Below are 20,533 nucleotides of genomic sequence, written 5' to 3'. Positions count from 1 at the left end.
TGTGTTGGCACTCCAGAAAATGAAAAGATGATTGACACAAGTAAGTGCTTTGCACAAATAGCACAAAAATAAATAGCTCCTCATTGGCTTATCATGCGCATCTGTAAGATAAAATTACATAAATAAATCCCGAATAAAAAAAAAATCTCACCACAACATTATCATAGAATCTAATTGATAAAGGGAATAACATTATTGTGACTAATCCTGTCTTTTCATTCATAAAAACGATGAACAAGAAGATGATCGCTTTTGACACTACATTGTTAGCACTGGCAAGCAAAGAGAGAGAGCAAGGACTCCGCTCAACAACGCCGTATTATGTTGGTTGTGGCGAGATTCGGAGAATGATGGCTCTGCGTATGAAGTACGTAAAACATCCGATGCCTTCATACAAATATGATATGTGTCGTCTTTTTTGGTTAAAATAAAAGATTTCTTGCAGTTTTAAAAACTCGACATTCCCCTCTCTCTCTCTCTCTCTCTCTCTCTCTCTCTCTCTCTCTCTCATGATATAATGAGAAAAATCAGCATCAGTGACTGCTCCCGTTCCCCACGAAGTCATCTGCATGGCGATTGATGCCGCTTAGCACGGAACAGTTACTACTGTCTGACGTCACATGCTGATGTAAGTCCGCAGACGACGATGACGTCTTTTTGTCTACTTTCGGTTTGTAGTCTGTTATCACCACAGTCACGCTACCGACAGTCACAGACATGGTTTCCGCGCTGCTCCTGTCAATCTTGGGAGTCGACCTAGAAAAAAAAATTTAAAATTAAAAAAAAAAATGTGTAAGAATTACAGACATCTCTATACATCTATTTTCGGGGGTTTCAGGAAGCGTTTTGCTGTTTTGACAAGAGGTTGCTGTAGATATATGCAAATGTACACCTTGGCGACTGGAAAATTTATGAAGCCTAATGGAACATTGGGCATATTTGATGATTAACACTTGAATGATGGCCATTTTTGGAGAATTACTGCAAAGGCCCAACAGCGCTGATGGCAAATTATACAGGGCGGAGTTGGCGTCAAATGTTGAGATTTTTACAATGGATTCAACCCTGTCATAATTTACATCTGTAGTAATCAAGTCCTAGTCAGAAAGGTTTTTTTTTTTAGAATTGTGATAAAATCTGCCAAAAATATACTTAATCAATGAAACAAACACATTATCTAATTAAGAATAATCACTAAGGAAAAAAAATTAATCCAAAATATCACCACCTAATTAGCATCATATAAATATGAAAAAAGAAAACCGATGCATAAAAAACACAAAAACTGAAGCAGCCAGACAATATAACGTGACCACTGTCTGCATTTTAAAAATGCTAGCCCAATTACATTCAGAAAAAAATATTACATAAAACAAAATAGAAACGCTCTGTCATTTCCTTTGGGGAAAATCTGAAAGGAATAACCTTGACCATGTTGATAACGAATCACATGGAATATTTAATGTAATTAAAGGTACAGAAAAATCATGTCCTCATTGCCTAATATCACATATAGATACGATTTAACTGTTTAAAGAAAATAAATATCAAACTTTTAGAACCATTTTAACAGGAGCTTGGACTTTGGGTAGTTGTGTCAAACAGCAATATGAAGTAGGCCTGTCTATTTCATTGCTGGCCACTCAGCCATGACTCTTTGAAATCATCAATATTTCTATGGCTTTTGAGCTTACACTGGACAATATGTGCATATTTCACTCGAGATCAGCAACATGTTTGAAATAGTTACGTCCTACCGAAAGCACAAGGTCTTGTTAAAATGGTTCTATTACATATTAATATAAAATCCTCAAAATTTACCTTGCTGATTTTTTGGAATGAGAGAGGTTTTTCTCCTTTTTGATGACCACGTGATTATTTGTCGGGGTAGGGGTTGGGGTTGGGGTGGTGGCGGTTGTGTGGAGATTTTCTACACTTTGTGAGTTTGTATTGCTAACAGATTTCACATCACAGCTGTCGTTCGATGAATCGTTTATATACTCATCCGACTTAAACGAAGTCTTCTCCCTTTTAGGGGGTGGCGGCGGCGGCACATACTGCTGTGCTACCTGTTGGGCGGCAATCTGCGCATTCAACCTTGGTTTTCTACAACGAAGAAAATAAAAAAATGGCATATGTCAAAAGTATATATATAAATATCTTATGGGGTTTTTTTTTTTTAAATTATTACTTCAACTTGGTAAAATTAATGGAAGAAATTAAAAAGCTCAAAACAAACAAGATTTTAGGAAAATACACAGGAAGAGTAATCCATCTTTTAATCGGATGACGAATGAATTCGCTTTTAGGGGAAAAAGAGGAAATGGAAGAGAGAAAAAGATAATTGTTTTGCGAATTGTTTCCCTTTTACTACAAAGCATTACACAATCTGCATAGGAGAGGAAGGGAACGGTTCATCACTTGGTTCCGCTTTTTTTGTAACTGTAAGGCATCACAAGAAGGCGTATATATCTCGTCAAGTAGACACATGTCCATTATGAAAAGAGTATAATTAAGGAAACCACTGCTGCAAACGATAACATTAGGTGTCACAAAAAATGCTTTGTACGATTTATGAACGACGGCTTAAACTGTTATATATATGGGTTACTGTGTCAAGCGATTGGGGCTATATTGCCCACACCTTAACCATGACGATTAACGGATTTCAACGCCAAGAAAGATCAGCTTACATGTTGATCTCTTAACGATTATCTCACAATTTGCTCTAATCATAAATGCACAACTTTTCTTAACATAAATTCATAAATGAACAAGCATTTTAATCATAAATACACCCTTTACTCATCCCCCCCAAAACAATTGATCCAATTCTATAATAAAACGTCACAAAGAGAAAAGATACATAGTTTTAAAAACAAGAAACAAAATCTATCTTAAAATATAATGACTTGAACGACCAACTTTCACACCAATCTCTTTTTACAAAAAAAATAAAAATATACAGACTTTCATTGATAACTATGTGACGTCTAAGTTTGCGTTGACGTCTCAATAATTACGGAGTGAACTAAAGCTGCCACCTATATATTTTACTAAATTCTCACTGTCTTGTGTTATCGTAAACTGTAAAGGCCATACGACTTGTCGCATTGTTCCCCCGAACAAAAAAGGCATATAGTACCGATATATGCGTTGAATATTGCAAAATCTCTTAACTCATTGAAGAGGCTCGATGCATAATCAACATCGTCAACATAATATCATCTTCAAGCTTATCTAAATTTACTAAACTAATAATTACATTACACCTTATTAATGATGAAAATCTCTTGCTTTCTTAAAACTTCTGATTAATACAATACCTGTATCATATTGTTCTTAAAAAAAATACTAAACTTTTCTATGTAAAGAGATAACAAAAAATACATTAAAATGGCCACGATCATCTTATAGTCTCATTTCAAACTTAAGTATTGACGTGGAAGTACAATTTGACTATAAAGGGTTGTAAACGAAAAACTGCTTAGTTTCCCCGCAAAATATTTTACAAATACCTAATTAGTCAAGGCGTTTCCAAAAAAAACCCAACATATTATTTGCCCACTCGGCTTCATTACCAGGACTCAAGGATGTTTATCAACGCAAAATATATGATTAATAATAAAGAGAAAGAAAAAAAATAAAACCATTCTAAAAATATAACTTAATTTCAGTTAAGTGCGTTAATACATGTAAGTGATTGTTTGTGTTTTCAAATTAGGCTATAATTTCTTATTATAAGGCACCGGAAAATTAAATCTTTCAGTAGCATTTTCCTTTTCAAGTATGTTAAAAAAAAACCGAACAAAGTATACCTCGAGCAGCAGACAACCACTTCTATTATTCCGTTTGAATTCGGGATTTGATAATTGTCTCTGTGTAATCGTAATATAGCATTTTACACGATGAATTTTAATGTATAGCGTAAGAAGACAGTATATCTAAAAAGGTGAGGAAACACTATCAACCACACTCTGTATTTAACCTTCAAGGCCGCGACCTTCTCTTATAACTGCGTTTAGAGAAGACAAAAAGCCTATTCAAGAAAGTTAAAAAAAAAAAATGAAACAGTTGGAAGAGACAACAAATAGGAGCATTGCACATGAGATTAAAGTAAGACAAAAAATGAATTATGTGTCAAAATCGTTTTTTATAACATTTAGGAACTCTGAGATCAAAGTTTTCTTTTGCTCTAAAAATAGCAGCAGGTAGGCAGGTAGAGCGCGAGAGGTCACACAAAACTGAAAGGAAAACAGAAAAGAGACTTTTGTGGAGAAAAATGAGCCGGTGCATGTTATATTGTGCAGCGAGGTGATTTTTTTGTACCAACGTGGAGAGAGAGAGAGAGAGAGAGAGAGAGAGAGAGAGAGAGAGAGAGAGAGACTGACTGTTTTTTCTGATATATTTCATTTTATGAATTAAAATATACAAGACTACTGTATATCTTATTTAATAAAATGAAATATATTGGATAGGACACTACGATCACATGCAGTAGATTGATACAATATCGAAACACACAGAGAAGCACTAGTCCACTCGAAGTCGTGCCAGTACCTATACGTGTAAATGTATATGTCAAAAACACAATGCCCACAGCAACAGAGAGAAAACATTTCGTCAATAATGAACAATCGGCTCATCATGACAACCAAGCAGGACAAAAAAAACCCCGAAAAACACAACCCACCTCGAAACAACAGACACTGATGATTGACAAAGTAAGTTAAATATACAATATCTTAATAAGAGACAGCAAATTGAAAGGAGTGACTGTGTAGTTGTAACTTGTTCTACAACTGCTTTACAAAGCGAAATTGTCTTTCTTTCGTTTAAACCTTGTCAAAAACAAATCTTAAAAAACAAATCAATATCAGTCGTATAAAATGACGTAACAGATTGATTTACAATAAATATGAGCAGAGTCTTCAAAGTTGTTATAATATACGAAGTCATTTAAACGCTAACACCATCTAATGTTATCTGTAAAACAGTAACTTTAATTTCGCATGTTGTCTTCAGTTCAATCCCTTAAATCATGACGAAACAGCTTGAGCTTTTATCGCTTCTCCTTAACACATCACTTCCTATCATTTCCTCCTAATTTCGACAACTATCCCAGTGCCATTTCTGATTAAATGCGACCCGATCCCTAATTTCACCCCAAGATACAGTCAACCCAAAAACATGTAACCAACTGAACATGCTTTGGTCTTCTTGTCTTCCCTGCAGTAACAATACAAACATCATCTCCAGCAATCTGCTCCCCAAACCTCCCCCGACGCTTTTAACCAAACGAAACCCCCAGCAAATGTTCCATATCAAGTCACAGGTTCTTCGATATGACACTTCCTCTGCTTTGAGGTTTTTTAAAATAATTGACCATGCACATAAACAACACTACAATGGAGAGGCTTCCATCAAGCAGCGATTAACAAATTAGCCACTGGCCATGCAGAAAGATGCTGGTAACTGCTAATCAGACCCCCTGTGAGAAATCGGCTAATGCTCCTTCCCTGTGTATCACTATCAGTCTATAAAACCTACAGTCACTGCAACCATAACTTCGTATCTCTGAATCAAGATTTTGCTTTCATTACACTGTAGATATCTTTCTTTTTATGGCATTTCCATAACACTATCTCTGATCTTTTCATCCTCCTTTCATTCTAGGTTAACGTATCATGCGGAAAATCATATAAAGAGGCTACTTTGTGACGATATTCTAAGATTTATCATAAGTGCTTAAAGTATATGAAATTACCCCCCCCCCCCCAAAAAAAGAAGTAAATAGTAAATAAATGGAATATTACGGCAACATACGATAAAATTGATCTATTAAGGTACATACATTGATAAGATACAGTTGTCACTACTCCAATACAGCTTGGCATTTAAGAAGGATTAAAAAGGGATTAAGAAGCTGAAAGTAAGTAAAAGAAAGAAACGTCGCAATCCAGATGCTATTATATCTGAAGGACTTCTATAGCATTACACTATCCTCAGACCTTACGCAAAACCTTCATACTTAGCAATATCGTGCCGCTTTTTAGATGCATTTAGTTCTATAGAAGGCTAATCGTACACTAATTCATTATCACTAGACATGTACCGATCACTGGAAATAGTACACTTATTTTGCAGCAAAAAGTTATATCATAAAGCTTCTTATCGAATAATCTCTTCGGTAACTATATGGATTAAGAGGGCTCGATAGTCGTAGTCATTATTAAACGTACATGTACCATATTGATCTCCTTGAGAAGAAGAGCTCTATATAAAGATATAGGAAAATATATCAACATTCAAGACGTGTCGTATCATAAAAGAAATCTTCCGGCGGGAAGGGATTATTTTTTTTTTAATAATGAGTTTTCTGATTGATTTCCTGATCCTCATGGTTCTTTTAATAACAGAATAAATGCATTATCTTATATGGCTAAGGTTTCGAACCTATCGAAATTTTATCACGTGTCAAAACACTAAGTAACTTAGTCCTAATTTGAAATTTTTGTTGAAGAATAAAATCCCTTAAAATACAACAAATGTTATAGGTCTTCATAGATATATATATCAATATATTTCAAATATCACCATGAATACAAGTATATTTGATGCCGATCACATCATATATATCAATATTAACAATGAAATTGTGGGTAATGGTTATATTGCATAACACAGAAATCTTTGCAACTACAACAACATGATCTTTCGTAAGGACAGTCGGACCAGAGTATTCGGGATGAAAAAAAAAACACCTTGTGCTATATATAGGCAAATAGAAGTATCACGCGAGGTTAAACATGCAAAAGACTTCCACATTTTGTTACATGTGCGGGTTTTACCAAAACAAAGTTCCTTATGCAAGATATACAAGTAACCCGATCGCTAAAATGCCTCTATCTAAAGCGACATCACACATTATAACAAATGTGATGTTAAACTCTGATCAGACTCGTTAATCCGTAAACCGTATTGCTTGCATTACATTTTCCATATTTACATCGAAGTTATATGTATGTTATAAAAACTCAATAAAAATACAATTACATAAATACAATGGACCTTTTATTTCTTTAAATACAAAATGATAATATACTATACAGGTGATTAGTAATATTATTTTTTCCTCTGGATATAAATCACACGTTAATGGTGACAGCTTAACACTGTATCATTTTCCAAAAGTCCATCCTGTAAGTTTACTCACAGCAAACACAGCTGCGGCGTCAGAAACTTACATCTTGTAAGAAATTGACCGTCCAAAAATAAATGCGAACAGGAAATGGATGATTCAAACACATCAAATGGCGATTTTTTTTACGTTTCCTTGAAAAAACTTACATCTCTCGTTAGTCAGACCAGAAATAGGAGCGAAAGAGTTAATTTCCAATTTGCCAGAAACCCCTCGGCCTTACACAGATGGAGAGTTCGGAGTCATTGATGCGTAAAAAGTATGAAGGTATCGTTATTACTACTCATCGTATAAAGGTTTGTATGCTGTGTAATAGAGTTACTCATAAAATAATCAATGAACAATCCACGCTTTCGTCTTTAAATCATACATGTATCAGTTCCTCTAATCAATGTCAGCATTTGTTGCTTTCTTCATGTATGACTAGCAGCTAAAGAAATTTACTGCATCAACGATAAAACTTGAATCACTAGGCCTGATACTTGTTAATGACCGAATCATTTTCTTGTTCTTCATGTATATAGTTTAAAACAAATTCAAATATGCACGTTGTTCTATCGAAGCTAAATTTAAATTAGATAAATAATTTTTAAAAGAAAGAGTAACTTTCTTTTGAGTCAGCTGGCATGCCCCCACACCCCTCTGCCCAATCCTCTATATCGATTGTGTCGAAGAAAAATCACAAAGTCACCGAAAAGCCATATTTGGATCCACTTCAAAACAGAAACTTTGAAGTGTAAAAAGTCTTAAATTTGTTTAATTAACCCGGTAGCAAGAGTGTATATATCTAATACTTAACGTCAGGTGCCTGTAAATTTCATGTAGAAACAATTGAATTCAGACGGAGCTAAAACGTTGTAAGGGGGAGGGGAGGGGGGGGGGGGGCGGGGGGCAACGGTCATATCATTGCCGATCTATTTATTTCTGACTTGCATGCTACTTATTCTTACTACTAAATCATTTTTTAATTTGAGAACACGCAAACACTTCAATCATCAAGTGGCCGTACCATTACCTTGACATTCTATAGAAGAAGTCCACGCAAAGAAATGCGCATTCTTGGATCCAGGTGAGCTTTACAGTTGAAGTGCAGACGAAGACAGATGTAGATTGTTATTAGAGTGGTGCACTTTTAAAACAACATGTGGGAGTGATCAGACAACATTGATTGATATCGCCCATACTTTTATCAATTCAATGGGTTTTTTTTAACACTTCTTTCAATCTTCATCACAAAATTTCAATCATCTCCTTGACATGTGACGATGGGAGCGTCACTTTTCGAGAGCAAGCTATATCGATAGCTTCATGTTCTACATAATAGATGTATTTATATCTTTTTTTCAAGTCCAGCACATATAATACCCTTTCACGTGAATAGATATACCAACATGCACAATCATAACAGCATTTCTAAAATCTGATTAGTTGGAATCTGATTTTCATTTGAATAAATATCAAAAGAGAGACAAAAGAGAAAAGGTTACTGAGAAAACGTTGATCTACATGTAGCTATATATTTCAAAACCAAAATACTACTGGTTACTCAGGTTACGTGCGGTCTGTTGCGGATAAATCAACACGATTCAAATAAGATTGGAAATGGCTTGCGTAACTTTGGCGGAAACCTTTCTTACGTAAATTGTTTACATTATTCATTTAATCTTTCGAACCCCCCTTTTCTGAGAACTGGGTTACACTGTTTGTACTCTTAAAACATAAAATCATAAAACTTGTCATCCAAATTAAAGAAAACATTTTCCTCCCTTGTCTGATATCTCCCTCCTTGCGACCGACTTCTGCAGGCCCTGCACTTGAGAGAGGAGACACAATATATCACTTTAAACTTGACCCTCCCCACGAATGACGCAACGCGTTTATAAAACAAAACGTCGAAAAAATTCGACAATGCCAAGAAGACACAAACAGACCCCTATCTTTTCGCGTGTTATCTGACGCTACAAATCTTCTAGCGGCGCAAGGGTCACGCAATATGTGTCAACAACTAGAGGAGACTACAGATGATACATGGACAAGACCCATTGTAAGACTCCCGTAAAACAATACACAGAGGCTGGTTATCGGCCATGGGATAATTCTCTTTGATAATCCATCAAAGGCCCCCTTTAATCTCTAGACTGCTGAGTCAGGGGGACCCGCCCCTTTACAAAACCTGGCCGCATTACGCACTTTCTCTCAATCTCTGCAGAGTGTCTTGCATCTTCAGTCCCTTATTGTCTGACAAAACGTCAGAGAGATACTCATCGCCCGCTTACCCCCCACTCCCAATTGATTAGATCATTGTTTAAACTGAATGGAAACAGATTGAATTCGAATTAAACGATCTCGGGAAAGTTCAATGTCAGTGAAAGGGGGAAGGTTATGGGAAACATAGGTGCACAATGTACGTCAATTCACATCGTTTTTGTTCCCTTTGCATTAAGACCAGTCTAGTTTTCAGACTGTCGTATTCATTTATCTTGATGTGTGAGGGCATGTCGATCTCAGAATCAACAATCAATCAAATCAATTCAAAACAGCGCTCTGCGATTTTACGAAAACATCTGCATGCTTTGAAGGTCATTGGCTTTGAGGAAGAAAGGTGCCCTAAAAACTTTTTAACAGCATTCATATATTTCTTACTTCTTTATCTTAACCATAAATTTGAGAGCACTAAAACAAAAATCAAACCAGCTTAAAGTACAAATTTAACAGACTGCATCACAATGAGAATGGCCAGGGAACAGAGTCGCTTTAGGCGATAGCGGTTGCACATTTAAACTTCTACTGTCTTTTTTAGGCTGTGTCGAATGTCAATGACTTCATTCATCAATCCAGTCAGTTCAATGTCGCATGAAAGTGGTTTCTTTACACACAGTTGATGCTTACGGTTTCTAAGAAAGTCACGTGAATGGATGTTAGTAGAATAAATAATTCTGACGGGACAACGAATGATGCATGGTTTCGGTTTCAAATCATGCATATCCGATTCACGATAATTCATAGATGTGTTTATAAGGCCATTGCTGTTATAAGTCGATATTTTGGTTGCCTTGAAAAAAAAAAGGGGGGGGGGGTGTGTTTCTTTACACTACAAATCTGACCGAAAGTACAGAAACAGCAATAATCACGTGTCGAGAAATAGTGTACTTTTCAATCCTAATTTTACAATAAAGAATTATATAGTTTAAAAAAGAAACCGGCATCCATTTTACCACGAAATCGTAAGATCCTGCTTTAAATCAAGTAAAAAATACAAGGAAAGTTAGGAAGCTACGATATGACTGAAACAATATCATAATTACATGTATAAATAGGTACATTGTACTTCAGAAATTGGCATCGAATTCATCTTCGCGCTGATTTTCGAAATTAGAGGCATTAGGAGCCAATATAGGGTGAATTTGAAACAGTTATTTTCTATTTAGATAAAAATAGGCTCTCTACCTAAAGACACCATGCAAAAATCTACGCTAATCATACTACATTTTAATGCAAGTGATGCTGTCATAAAACTAGCCGAATCTAAGCTAAATTCCTCTAGACCTTATCAAAATGTTTCAAATAGTTTTCAACAGATAACGACATCCTCAGCATTTACTAAGAATGGTGTGGTTCTCATGCAATATATACCTTCGAATTCTATTATTATATTTTAACCACAAGTATGATTTATTTTAGGAGGTCTTCTTAATGACGATTTTTTTTTTACGGAATTCTTTTTCGTGAAACGTTGTTCGTGGCCGAGTATTTCGCCTTAATGTTCCAACTGCAATAAAAAGGAGTGAGAATTCTTCCGTTATCACATCATTTGCCAAACATTTATTTTTGATTGTGTCGGGGCATATTGTTCTACGCGCCAGAAAGACAGATCATATATACCGTGCGTCAGCGAATAATAATTTCAGAAGTTTCTTATCTATTATAATTTTAATGCTAAAAAAAACCCCAATATTTCCGAAGAAAAAAATCTCTGCCATACAATTCCTGTATCAAAAATATATGAAATGACGAACACGTAATGCCAGTTTTCAAGGATTTTTCAAGGAATGTTAAAAAATAATCTTTGTCTCTGTAGAGGACATCTAAACTCGAGAATTTTTTTTCGAAAGCTAAATGATCTAAGCCACAACCCATTTTTTTAATAACTTTATCTGGAGTCAGCAGAAAAGGGGCGACAACGTTCTAGATCATCTGTGGACCACATAATGCCTCTTGGGTAATCAAAATCGGCAACCAACGCGACGTGACATCCCAAACCTCCGGTGGGGGTGTCCTATAAATCCCAGAATACATTTCCGTAGAGTCGCAAGTCTTTCATTTTAGGAAAAAGAAAAATCCGGTTTTTGTGCGTTCCGTATATATGTGAAGGTCAAACCAAACCATTTTCGGTTTTTAGTTCTTCGCATCTTCGCAATTCTTTAAAAGTGAGAAAAAAATTCCCTAACGTTTTGGGAACGGTGCCTTCCGGAAGCTGCCGGATGATGTGGATTAGATTACTATAAAACACCCCCAACAGTGGGTGGACATAACTAGGAAACATTCTGGGCATCGTTCTCAAGGGCAGCTCTGCTCTTTGTCAATGTTAAGATGCACTGTGCATGAATCGACTTCACTATTTTTGCTGGCCTAGATGCTTGCCGAAACGCATTTTCAAATTAGCTCTCAATATTATTTGACTGGGGAAACAAATAAGATTAATGAATGTAAATTTAGGGAGTAAAAGCTAGTATGTTTTTGTCGGGAAGGTCATGATACTTTGGGCACTATAGATAAAGGTAATGTAAATGTGGCTTTAATTGGATTACATGCATGCTGTTGGCAAATACTTGTGCCATTCCACAGCTCTAAAATACCCTATCTATCAGAAAAGGGCACTTCAAAATAGAAACAATCAGGAAAGGTTGTTAAACAATGCTATGCATTACAAAATGAAATGAATAATAATCTAGAAGCAACAGACCAAACAAAAACTGCAAAATCAGCATTTAAAATCAAATAAAAAGTGAAGTATAAAATAATGTTCATATGTCTCGTTGATATAAAATTAAATATACCGGTAAGTTAAGAAATAGTATATAAATGATGGACGTAGAAAGACATCACATTATTCAGTCTTGACTAACTTCATTCTTCTTAAAACCAGAAAAAAGTACTGCCAGTTTCATCCTTTTGAAGAATAATTAAAACGCACAAACAAAACCCTGCCGATCATTTAAACAGACAGTTACATAATTCATTAACACTATTAATAAGAAAAAATTCATAGACATAGCCCCAAAAAATGCAGAATTAATCAAATACCTACGTACGTAGGACAGTGTCCTGCATCGTCTGATACTTTTTAAATATTCTTAATTTGACCCAAATGTGGGAGTATTTCCTTTTACACTAGTGCACTGAATAGGAAAGTGTTGGAACACCTGTGTTAAGAAGGCTCAATGGTTTTAGCCATATAATTTAGACTGTATTGATCTCCTTTCGAAGAAGAGCTCTATTAAAAAGCATAGGAAAATACCAAAATTTAAAATGTAAAATACATGGATTTAATAAAAAAAATAAAAAATAGTTTTTAGCTAAACAAATCATCTCATGATTTTGATAACTAGTAAGTAGAACTGATGGTAAATTTGATGACCATCCAACCTCCTTAAACTTGCATACAGGCATTGTCTGAACAGTGATAACATGTATATTTAAGAATGCAGTGAACAGAGTGTCAAGGGCAAGACACATAGACTGGAAAGTCCCTTATGTTCTTTAATTATCAACTCTGTGGGGTACACTGGCTTCTTCACAAACGGCTTGATACGGTGAAGTGGTATAGTACACCACTCTCCCATTCAATAGGACATTGAAGTCTAAGTTTTGTTGTTGTTGCATTACAATCATTACTTATATAACACTCATATACAGTGTAACTTTGTTCTCGGGTCACATACCCTATGCTTACCTAAAGTATATGGCGTTGATAATATAAATGTCACATGTACACAGCAACTGGTTGTTTTGAAGAGGTCAAGCAGTCTCAAAATCAAAATTCTTGCTGTCAAAGTTTTGTCTTTTCAACATATACAACTTAAATATGCATGTTGTTGAATGTGCCTCAAGAGGGCATATTTCTACTAAGACATCTGACATGAGAATGTCTTCATTCGATCTTCACCTACACCACACCTTAAGCTTCTCAATGCTTAATGGTGCTTGGATATCACACCTTAAATATCTAAGCATTTGGAAGTGATACAGTCTGACTTTTATCACACCTTTTGAGGAGTGCTTCATTTACACATGCATGGTTGTTCTTATAATATGACTAAAAACAGTGTAATTAAGCATATTAAACTATTAAATACTACATGTAGTAACCAATAATCAGCCATACATGTAATATGGCTACAGTTACATGATGTTAAAATTAAAAAGCTTTTCAAAACCACAGATGACGACCAGTTTCTGAGTGGTTTTCAGGAATAAAAAAAATGTCCATGTATCCAGAATAATCATTCACTCCAGAATAATTATTCACTCAGACTTGAAAAAGAGACATGAATAATACCAATACACAAGTACATGTACCACAAATTCATTGACGGGGTTTGGAAATTTTGTGATTGAAGGTGATCTGGTTTTAAGTCATCCCGTCTTAAAATCATTACAACCCTCACAATTTAGCCATGACATGGGTATACATGTAAACATGCAATTTCAAAGGGACTTGTTCTTATGCCTCTAACTTAAAATTAAGGTGGAATAACACATCATCACAAAATGGCTGATCTCTGATCGAAACTACATTACGTTTTCATTAAAAGGATTTAATCAACCTTAAGACGTAACTTTCTCCATGGCCGAGTGGATAAAGTGTTGGGCTTGTGATCCGAACTTCCCAAGTTCAAATCCCGCAGGGGCTTTTGTTACTTTTTTCTAGAATAAGACATTCATTTTCTATCCCCAAACTGCAAATTTTTTGCTTAATTGACATATCTACAGTGTACTTATCATCATATTTTTTTTATAATCGAATAATTTACTGTTAATTTGAGTGACTTTTTCTAGGTGTGTTATTCCACCTTAAGTTAAAAACCATGTAAACATTTTTCTTTTTTTTGTGTGCGGTCATCCGGAACAACTATCGATGTCAATAGCTTTCATCTAACGAAGAAGTGAGCCACCACTGTGTGTTTTAGTGAAACTAATGCCCTGTAAAGAGTAACTGTGTACACAAGAGGGGTGTCAACAAATTAAACAAAGAAATATACAGATGTAAGAGGGGGGAAATCATTATAAAACGGTCATAATCATATCAGATTAACCGAAAATGACATTTTTTTCCTATCATATTATCAGGACAAATTATAAAGGGATATATAAGAAATGGTTCTGTGTTCTGATATTATATCAGATTAACCGAATTATTAGATTAACCGCTATCAGATTAAGTGGAACCCTTTGTATTACAAAAGATGTTAATGAAAATAAAATACCCATAATGTCATCATCAGACTCTTTCAAAGACACCACTAGGAAGAGTCAGACATGTGTTAGACACTTCCTTCACAAGCTGCAAAATACTATGACAAAATACTACGACCCACTTGTTTTCCTCACCAACAAATAACATTATATAATATTGGATTAATTGAATTAATCAAATTAACAGGTAGATCGACGCTCCTCCATCTTCAGTTTTCATGTTCATAACCAACAAATAAAGTTCAGAGGAATCAATGACCTTCTGAAAAGTAAAACTAATATATATAAAGGCAAGCCAGTGCAGTAAACAGTCTTAAGACTCCGACATTGAAGTTGTACTTATTAACACACGATTATAACGAAGAGTGATGCGTCATACACATTCTTTGGTTTTTCACTGTGCAAATATAATTTCGCGAAAAATTATTTCCCAAATATGGATACATTTTAATCTAAATTGTTGATCACTGATCTCATAGTTTAAACAAATGTCAATGTGACAGCAAGCAGTTCGTTTTTTTTTCATGTGAACTGTACATGTATCTATAATCCATTTTTCAACCCTCAATTGATAAACAGTACCAGTTCATGTACCTATCCAGAGAAAAAGAGCATTCTATATGCAACATTCTGCGAGAAAATGACCGAGATCAATTTAACAGCTAATATTTTCTTGACAAATTGTAAGAAATTCAAAATCCAAGTAATATGCACATCTCTGATATATGTACAATTAATCTGCGAAACAAGAACTTCATATTTTAAAAACTATATGAAGAATCATTTGTACAATAGGGGTACCCTAATTATTCTGCGAGAAATTACTAAGTTCAACAGCTGGTTTTTTTTTTCCATTAATTATCAAAATTCAAAATCTAAGTAATATGCACATCCCTGATTATATGTACAATTGATCTGCAAAACATTAACTTCTTATCTTGAAAACTTTAGGAGGAGTTATCCGTTCAATAGGGGTACCCTTTTGGCAGCCTGGCACAATTTTTCCTTTGAAAAACACGGTTGAAAATGCATCCCATGTTCTTGTTCAGAAAAGAAATGATGTATGATTTCTCAAAACATTTTTGTATCGTAGATAGATTTAACATGTACCGTACATCACAGTTTTAATCATTTGAGATATATCAATATTTCTTTACTCTGAAACTAAAGATTCCAAATCAGCATCAGGTCATATATGATATTTGTATTTTAAAGAAAACCAAACCAAACCAACCCCCCCCCCCCCCCCCCCCCCGAAAAAAAAAAACCAATTTTCAATTCTTCAATTTTAAAACAAGATCTTTTTTGGCTGTGAACAAAATCTTTCTACAGACTTTAAAGTCTTACTGTAGCTCAAAATCAGGAATTTGGCTTTTTGGTGTCAAAGCCTCATGATCTCGAGGTCTCATTTGCCTTTTCTTTTATTCAAACTCATGACATGCATCCAAACAATTAGAAATTAAGCCAGTGGCTTTTTGAAGTCATCTCATATCAATAAAAGTTTTCTTATTGCTTTAGGAATAAAAACTCTCAATGAACAATGACCCTTAGCATCAGCTCTTTCGGCCTTATGCTCCCCAAGGAGCTAACCAGAATAAGTCAACTCAAGTAAGTCATCAAGACTAGTTCTTCATTCTTAAAAGTTTATACCATCTTGATATTGTTCAATATTGAGGGTAAAAATTCTTGATGGGGCATAAAACAACTAAAAACTTTTTTCAGCTGAGTTTTGTTGTAACTTGAATGAAGCACTTGCTGGTCTAACATCACAAACCTCACCTAAAATGATCACTTCATCAACACACTGCACAAAAACTAAAAATTCATATCAATATTATGTCAACCTTTTTGCGTAGATCCAAACTAAGTTTTTACCAAAGATGTTAATAACATAGACATTTTTTCCTCCTAAAAATGATGTTGAAACAGGTCATGACATGTAGTTTTTGATACCTTGCTATAACTAAGACTTAAACTTAATAATATCTAATAATATGACTTTCACGAAAAAAAAAAAATCGGCATGAACACATTTCTTTCGTGTGATAAATACATGTACTTGCAATTTATAGCAAGGTTGGATACACACGTAAACTTTTACACAACAGGTGAGAATGAAAGTTTACTTAAAATTTAGGACATCACCTAATGGTATTCAATGTTCAGTTAAGCACTGTACATGTATGATAAAAAAACAATTGTACATAACTTGAGTGTTTACAAACTTACATTCTCATTCACATTTAAATGCAAACTCCTGATTTTAACTCGACAAACTTCAGAGATTTCTGCGGATTTGAAATACTTTGTGTCTAGGTTAAAATACAAGGTCTTCAGTCTGTTGGGAGAGTGCAAACTAGAATTCTTCATAGATGGCTTTATTTATAGGCAATCCATATTTGCAACTCACAGTAGCTCTTAATTTTTTTAGAACCCCAATAAAAAGATTAATCCATGTTTTTTTTGCATGGCAAGATACATCAAATCACTTTTTATTTATATATATATATATATATATAAAAAAGTTATTTACACATAATTCTGCAAGACTCCTATACCTTAGTAAGTAAAATCATTGTTGGTCAATAAAATTCTTCATAAATCAGAGATTATGAAATTTTGTGAAAAATGTGTCTCAAAAAAAAATCTGATCAAATAAAAGAGATCTAAATGAAAACATGAAAATGATCAAGAATTAAGATGCTAGAGATCCAGAGACAGATTATACAATAAATCAACTATAAATCTAAAACCAAAACACAGTGCAAGATTTATAGTCTCTTCATAATTCTTATGTCTCGGGATTCATTTGCAATGAAATACCTGGTAGAAGTTCCTTTCCTTACGTCACACATTTCACATTTATATGCTTCGGCGGGGTTCTGGAAAGTGCATACACTGCAGTCCCATGACCCCTCTTCAATGGGCTTCTGTCGTTTTGCCCTGTAAACAGACATTATTTCATGTTAATATGTTATTTACAGAAATATTCTTCTATTTTTTTCACTCATGTATGTCTGTAGTGATGATATCTCCTTTCATATACCAAAATTTAAGAACTGCATAAAGCATTAATTTTACCTGCATTACATATTTAGAACACGGTAGGTCTATAATAACAAAGGAGATGGATGGATGGATCGTAAGAATGTGTTTAAAGTGTAAGTTGTTAATGCATAGGTTATGTAGACAGACCAATGTGACATTAACAATGACCATTTCTTACAAACACTCTTAATTAAAAAAATTATACTTAACACCATATCTTCTTGTTCACAAAAATAAGCAATTAAAAGAGATTTGATCCTGCATAAATTCAAAATGAAGAGGGCAAGAAAAGTAAATCCATAAAATTTTGCTTGAAATTTGAAAGGTTTTCAATTCCTGTGTAATCATATTCAGGGTTGTCTCTAAAAATTGAAGTAGAAGGAAGAAATAAAAAAGTAGAAGGGGGTCTTGCTTATAGCTACACTGTTGAAATTAATTAAGGCATTATGGGGGGTGGGGGGGGGGATCTGGATCCTGGATCTTAGAGACAACCCTGATATTGAAGGATAATGTGACTTTTAAGCATCTTTCAACAAAGCCATACATATCCTGATAGACACTTATATGCAAAGTAAATATCAACCATAGTTTTGCAACTGAAATTATTATTGTTCATCTTCCAATATACATTTTTGATACTGATATACAGTATACATGTGTGTGTGTGTGTGTGGTTTATAGTAAATTTAAGTGCTTATTTTCTGTATGTAAGGTATTGTAAACTTATATACTGTTCAAGTTACCTGCTACATAGTGTAAGAATTGGCAACATATGCTTTCTCATCAATTTTAGTATATTCTACCCTTGCTAAAATCATTATAATTCAATCTTTGGACAGTGTTAAAGTGATTATAAGTATTGAGTTCTGATATGAGATAAATATTTACCAAATATGGTTATGTTTATTAATACCAACCAGGCTATCTCCATGTGCATAAATTATCGAGGAAATTCGGAAAGATATGCATTTCTTTCACTTTTGTATATTTGGACTGTCTATTATAAATTACACGTCATCAAACTTCATAAGAAGCATCTAAATTGCTAAATCCACTTTCATGTGATATCTAGAAGTTTTAAATCGTGCAATCTTTGGCACTGACCCAATGAAATTCTTCAAAACAATAACAAAGAAAAAATGTCAACAAGATGAATGAAATGTAAGGTCTGGAGTCGAATCATGGCGAGATTTGCCGAATGTGATTTGACTGGGAGTAAAGGTGTGTATTCCGTTATTTATCTACCTGCCCGACGATCGTCTCTCGTCCATGGAGGCTTAGATCGCCCTCAGCTCTCCGAGATGTTGGACCGATAAGGCGAAGTATTCAACTTCTTCTGCCTCGACAATATGGCGGAAGCATTACATGTGATTTACGTCAACCAATCAGATTACAGCTTTGATGGACTAACCCCCGGGGAAATTCGGAGTAAGTCAGATAAAGGGGGAGCGGTTTTGAGTTGGTAAATTGACTAATCTACTTAATACTTTTTATTTGTTGAAGAATTGATTTGAACTTTAAGTTCAAATGAAATGGTTAATGTTACACTTATGTAATAGGTGCATGTATATCAATTTTCATTTTTTTAAAGTTCAAATGAAATGGTTAATGTAACACTTATATAACAGGTGCATGTATATCAATTTTCATTTTTTTTTTAAATGAAATTTCATTAGGACTTCTATTTTCATTGATGAAAAATACTTGTTTTACATAAAAAAGAAAATTTGAAATAATAAATTTTTTTTGATAAACGAATGAAACATTACTGCATGTTTCTTGAAACTGATAAGTCGTACATGTATGTGCAGTGGTAAGTTAATTAATGCATATCCTTATATTAGTATATGATGAACATGTGCATAATTACAATTTCATATATATGTATATGACCACCGACGATTCATGTTTCAAAGCAAAATTTATTTTTTTAATCACGTGTAAATACAATTGTCAGTATTAATTCAGTACTAATGCACTAAAAAAAATCGGAAGAGGGCTACATTACTGCAGCTAGCCAATCCTGATTAATAATTAGCTGCATCTTCTCTACTAAACGTCGACAAGTTTTAAAAATCACACACAGTGGCAAAATTCAAAACATCTACTCTGTGTGCGCTCTCTCTCTCTCTCTCTCTCTCTCTCTCTCTCTCTCTCTCTGTTGGAACCGCATACTTTGCAGAATTAAACAACCAGGTTTGTTTACCACTGCGCTCGGTTATTACGTGCATGTACATATAGTTGCTTAGGTACGAGTAAAATTACGAAAACACGAAAAAGGAAAAAAAAATGTTTCTCCACTGTTAAAGGTCAACTGCATGACTGGGTAGTTTCTGGCCGTGCATAGTTAATGAAAGGCATCAGGACGACTTCATGTTTTGACTTTTCCCTTCAACCCACTTAGAATTTAAAATGAGATATTGGGTAGAATCTCCATTTAACCAGTACGAAGTGCATTTTTTTTTGTCCGCGGCATCCCATCCACCCGTTTGAGGAGGAGAAAAAATCCATGAAAAAGGGTCAAAGTTTATGAATGATATGAGTAGGAAAAAACTTTAGATTTCAGGTGTTGATAAACGTGCAAGTCGTGATATCATTGAATATGAGTAGGTTTATTGAATCTTATAAAGTGGCTACTTGTTAAATCCCTCTTCATTGATACACACAAGGGCTGCTGCGAAGAACTATAGAGTAATTAAAGGTGTGGAAATGAAGGTAGGTTTTATACAGGGGCCTATTATCACTTTAAAATTTAACATGTATCATGTAATGCATAGATTGAACGATAATATCAAGTAGATATACAAG

General features: G+C 34.4%; 1 protein-coding gene across 1 annotated transcript; it reads right to left on the bottom strand.

Annotated features, from left to right (window-relative positions):
- Positions 1 to 466: 466 nt before the first annotated feature.
- Positions 467 to 19,108, bottom strand: LOC105347875 (YY1-associated factor 2). Its single transcript, XM_034449717.2, has 4 exons — positions 18,971 to 19,108; positions 17,501 to 17,620; positions 1,822 to 2,106; positions 467 to 756 (listed from the first exon to the last, which is right to left on the bottom strand). Exons 1-4 carry the CDS (start codon positions 18,994 to 18,996, stop codon positions 534 to 536), a joined length of 654 nt encoding a protein of 217 aa, XP_034305608.1. The 5' UTR covers positions 18,997 to 19,108; the 3' UTR covers positions 467 to 533.
- Between the last annotated feature and the right edge of the window lie 1,425 nt (positions 19,109 to 20,533).

Source organism: Magallana gigas, chromosome 4 (assembly GCF_963853765.1).
Source record: "Magallana gigas chromosome 4, xbMagGiga1.1, whole genome shotgun sequence".
Lineage (NCBI taxonomy): Eukaryota > Metazoa > Mollusca > Bivalvia > Ostreida > Ostreidae > Magallana > Magallana gigas.
Note: the sequence above shows the minus strand (reverse complement) of the source record. Positions and strands in the feature narration are given on the sequence as shown.